Source organism: Cynara cardunculus (assembly GCF_001531365.2).
Source record: "Cynara cardunculus var. scolymus isolate 2C chromosome LG 8, CcrdV1, whole genome shotgun sequence".
NCBI lineage: Eukaryota > Viridiplantae > Streptophyta > Magnoliopsida > Asterales > Asteraceae > Cynara > Cynara cardunculus.
In genome coordinates, this window is record NC_037535.1 from 20,172,066 (window position 1) to 20,177,167 (window position 5,102).

Here is a 5,102-nt window from a genome sequence, read left to right on the forward strand (position 1 = left end):
AAAACCATCTCATATATCTTTTAGCCCATGCAATCAACTTTGGACACTCTTTCTCAAACACTTAATTGAAAAGGATTTCCACATACGCCGTTTACCCGATTACTTATTCGGTAAGCGTTTATCGGTAAAAGTCAATACTATCACTTACTTACCAGGTAAGATTTTAATCCACCAAAACGGGATCATATGCAACAATTTACTTCGTAAGCGCTAACTGTGGTAGGAGTCGTCGCTCCTCACTTATCGAGTAAGACTTTTGGTTCTTGTTTTTGCTCTTATCGGATAAAATTATTGGTCTCCGTCATATTCATTTGGTAAGGTGATGTGACTTAGTAAGCGCTTATCCGGGTAAGCATTGGACAAACGGCCCCATAAATCTGGCCCAAAATTTGGCCTGCTCTGAGATAGGGTTCAGAGGCTACAATGGAGGTTGATCGAGTACCCTTCCAGGACCATGGACGGACACATAGAAGGGCATGCGATGGCACGTGTTATTAGACTGGAAAAAACTACACCAAATAGGTGGAACAAAAATCAGGAAGATAAGACAAGGTCAGTACATTACTGAACTACACATGTCAAATTAAAACCCTAAAATCTCTCACTGAATTTTCATCCGCCTACCCACTTTCGTGAATCGAGTCCAGTCTCGTCAGCATAGCAAACGCACCCTAAATGTCGAATACATGGTGATAAAAACATTCGCTTTTATACCATGTAAAGCTATATGAAGATAATTTTATCGACTAAAAGATGAGTAATTAAGAAAAGAAAATAAAGTGGACCATGACCATGTATTATTTATGGACCATGTATGTTTTAAAAATACATGGTCCAGATCTAACACTCGATCCCCGATGAATAGTGCAAAGGGTGAGTCTGTGGTGAAATGATACAAACCTTTCAAAGGTGATGGATCATGCCGTTTCAAACTCGAAATATGATGCTATAAAATTAAGGGAAAATCACCAAAACGACCAAAATATACTTGATGTATTAACGAAATAGTCATTTTTTACGAAAATTGCCAAAATAATCATATGGATCTCCCCCGGGGGGGATGGTTTGACCATGGGGGCGATCCTCTTCAAAGTTGACCAAATAGTACGAAAAGTACAAAAAAATCTATATAATTAATGTGTGAGACCCACATGTATCTACTTTAGGAAACCAAACACTATTTGTCTATATATATGGGATCGCCCCCCACCTCACCGAATCTTCCCTGGGGGCGATCCATCCTTTATTTATTTATTTATTTTTACCACTATTTTGTCTTGTATTGTATATCGATTAAGGGTGTTTTTAATAAATATGAGATGATTTAACCTAGTTTTTTAGAATTTATTATAGAATATTAACATTCAGTGTTTATAAAAAATATATTTCTTATAAGAAAATATAAGAACATTTGTTGGTTAATTTATGCGTTTTAAAAAAAGTGGTAAAAATTTTAAATTTTCATGTACTTTCATATTGTTTTAAGGGTTGTCACGGTAGATTGTGTTCACGGGTTACGGGTTGTGAGAGTAGAAGCGTTTTATTTTATGGAGTAAAACCATGACATTTTGTCTTTAAACAATTAAAAAACTAGTCTAAAATCGTCCCATGTTTATTAAAACTACCCGTTAATTATCAAATCGATTTATACACTAAAAGACGAAATAGCAGTCAAACTACGTAAATCAGATATAATATCTTATTTTTCTCCCCCAAATGAAATACAAATAATAGTTATTATTGAATTAAGCTTCAGTTTGATGAGTGTTGGGTATGATGCAGACTTGAGCTTGGAACATACACAATTATACATTAACAAATTAATCTTGATTTCAATAACTTCAATTAATCTTACCCGGTAAGAGGGAAGACAAGGATCGATAGCTAGTCTTACCCTGTAAGTGAGGGTAATGGCTCTTACCCGGTAAGCACTTAATTATCGGGCATGAACGCTTACCATCAATCTTTTTGATGGCCATAAAATATGAAAATATAATAAAAAGTGTTTTGGTCATTTTATTATTATTTTATTCCAACTCCCGAACTACATTCAGCCAACTAACCTTGGACACCTTAAGATATTTCAATCCAATTTCTGCCAATCAAACGTGTAGTCGAACTGTATTAAATTCCATTTCAATTTCTTTAAATTCTAATTCTTTTAATTGATTTAATTTCAATTCAATCAAATTTCATTGTACAACGAAAACATCTCCTAAAGTTGTTGTCAGTAGCAATTTCAACTGGTTTGTTGTAATTATTATATGCATTCACAAAATTTGGGGAATTTTGTGAGAACTGAATTCCAGCTATGTTGTCAACCAAACATAACCTAATGAATTTGGTCAGTGAAATTTGACCATCGTAAACATCAGATTCCGTCAGAATCCACAAACCAAATGTACTCTAAAAAATCGTTGTCTTACATATTGATACCTCTGGTGCATGTAATATTGAGTTGATAATTGCAAGACGATATATAAAAATAAACTCAAAAAAATGTATCCATAAATAGCTTTTATTATTTATTTAGAAAATATAAAACTACAAGTAACACTTTAGTAACATTCATGTAGATGGTATGCACATGTACATACAAGTAATTAAAGTTGTTTCTTGGTTTTTATGCATGTGCACATGTATGTACATGTGCTTATAAATTATTTGTATATACATATACATACCGTTCAGATAAATGGTTATGGGGATGTTACTCAATTTTTCCTTTTTTTATGATTTTTACTGAACTTGTCAATATATATATATATATCCTGGCGTGGATCATACTCTATAAACCGAACTTCCTTTTTATCTCCAAGAAAGCCTCGTAAATACGATGGGAATGAGGGAGAGTCTTGGAAACAGTGTCCCTCTGCATGCACCTTTTGGCCCATGCAATCAACTTTGGGCACTCTTTTTCAATACTAAAATTCCCAAGGGTCTCAAATGTATAAAACCAACAGTAGAAGGGCACAAGTGCAATATCTGCATACCCAAAGGACTCACCCATAAAATATGGTTTATCCCCAATCTGCCCTTCCAACACCTTCAGAATCTCTATGAATTCCTTCTTCCCTCTTTCCTGTTCTTCACCCTTTAATGTCCAAATTTTCTTTGATGCATCATAAACCTGAATACATGTTCCAAATATGGGTTTTTAGGGTCTTCAAGGGTATTTTTTTATTTCTCTTTGAATTTGAACTTGAGACCTCTTGGTATTTTTGACCTTTGGAACCAAGTTCAAACCAATCAAACACCACCCTTGTGGTTTACTCTTATCTCTTTATTTACACCATTATGGGTTGTATCTGGTCAGGTAATGTTTCTTCTCTTGTGACGTTTTCTTAAGATAAAAAAAGGTGTCATTGGCTATCAGGGACGGACCCAGCTATGTGGTATAGGTTGCACGTGCCACCGTATTATTTCTTCGTTGAAGGGTAAAAAATTTAGATTCGTGAACGGTGCAACCGTATTAATTTGTTGTGAGTCACCATATGTATTTTGAAACTATAGTGAGAACAAGCTTTATTTGGTAGAGTTGATTTCTAAGACTTTTATTCCACCTCAGACCCAATTTGAATCCTGTTAGTCTCGTTTACTTAGTCAAATAGTGTCACCGTTTGAAAAAAAATTCTCTATATTTGTTTCTTATAGTCAAACGGTGTTACCGTTTGAAGGAAAAAAAATTCCCTATATTTTTTTTTTCTTATGGTTAAATGGTGCCACCGTTTGAAAAACTTTTTAGGTACATCCCTGTTGGCTATGCCAATTGCATCATAAAAGCAATAAATCAATGTTCGTTTGAATTTTAGCGAAAGAAGAAGAGATTATACTTTCTTGTCGACATAGTCAGCCCAGAACCTGGCTTGAGCCCGAAGATAAGGATCGGAAGGCAACAACGGCGACTTATCTTTCCATGTCTCGTCGATATATTGAACGATAATGTTGGATTCTAAGACGGGCTTTCCGTTGTGTATTAAGACCGGGATTTTCTTGTGAATCGGGTTCATCTCAAGGAGCAACGAGCTTTTGTTGGCCAAGTCTTGTTCTTTGTACTCGTACTCGACACCCTTTTCGGCCAAAGCAATTCTTACCCTCATACCGAACATACTTGGCCAAAAGTCTAACAACACCGTCTCGGAACTCCCCATCTCAATACCTTAATTTCTAGCCCGAATTCGAATAATTAAAAACCGAATGTGTGTGTGTGTGTGTGTATATATATATATATATATATATATATTCCATTGATATGACTTGTAACAGAAATGGATCTTGTATGACTCTATCAATCGGATATAGTAAAACTAAGAACAGAACTAAAAATAAGGCAGTTGGACTTGGTAATTTTGTTCATGAAAACAAATCATTGAAATAATTATGTTTATAATATAATAATACAAAAACCTAATTACCAGTCATCTGACCCGGTCTCATACAGAACCTGTCTTCAAGGAGCATAAGACTATAATTGGTAAAAGAATTCAAACTCAGATAACGGATGAATTATAAGGTATTAAAATAAATATGAAGGTTAAAAGTTTATATTTAATTAAGTGAAAAAAATGGTTAGAGGAGAAAACAAGATTTTTGTGGAAAATAATCGCAAAACTTTCCAAGATATATTATTCCGGTTTCCATTTTATAAAAACATACAAAAAAACTAAAAAGGATTTCGTAAATTTATTATTTATGAAATATTGTGTTCATTAAATAATACTAAAATGGTACTCGTGCAATGCAGCGAGATACATCTAGATTTTAATGATCTGTTTTATTATTTGTCTATGTCGATATTATAATACGATTTTATGTGTTTTTTAAGAAAGTATTGATAATTTTATTTTTGAATAAAATATAAATTTGAAGATACCATAAAAATTTGAAAAAAAATATATCAATGCTAATATCAAATCAACTATTTAAAAGTTCTTATTTTTTATGTATTTTCTCTAACTTATTTAATTTTATTATAATTTAATTTAAATTTAATAACGAAATAATTTATTTTTGGTTTAATAATATAATATTTTATAAAGATAATAATTAAGTATTCTGTTAGAACTCAATAATTATCTTAATTATATTTTAAATTTTGTATA

The 5,102-nt window shown here is 32.8% G+C and overlaps 1 protein-coding gene across 1 annotated transcript; it reads right to left on the reverse strand.

Moving 5' to 3' along the window:
- Positions 1-2,788: 2,788 nt before the first annotated feature.
- Positions 2,789-4,151, reverse strand: LOC112516948 (probable glutathione S-transferase). Its single transcript, XM_025124210.1, has 2 exons — positions 3,834-4,151; positions 2,789-3,130 (listed from the first exon to the last, which is right to left on the reverse strand). The coding sequence occupies exons 1-2, from the start codon at positions 4,149-4,151 to the stop codon at positions 2,789-2,791; spliced, it is 660 nt and encodes a 219-aa protein (XP_024979978.1).
- Between the last annotated feature and the right edge of the window lie 951 nt (positions 4,152-5,102).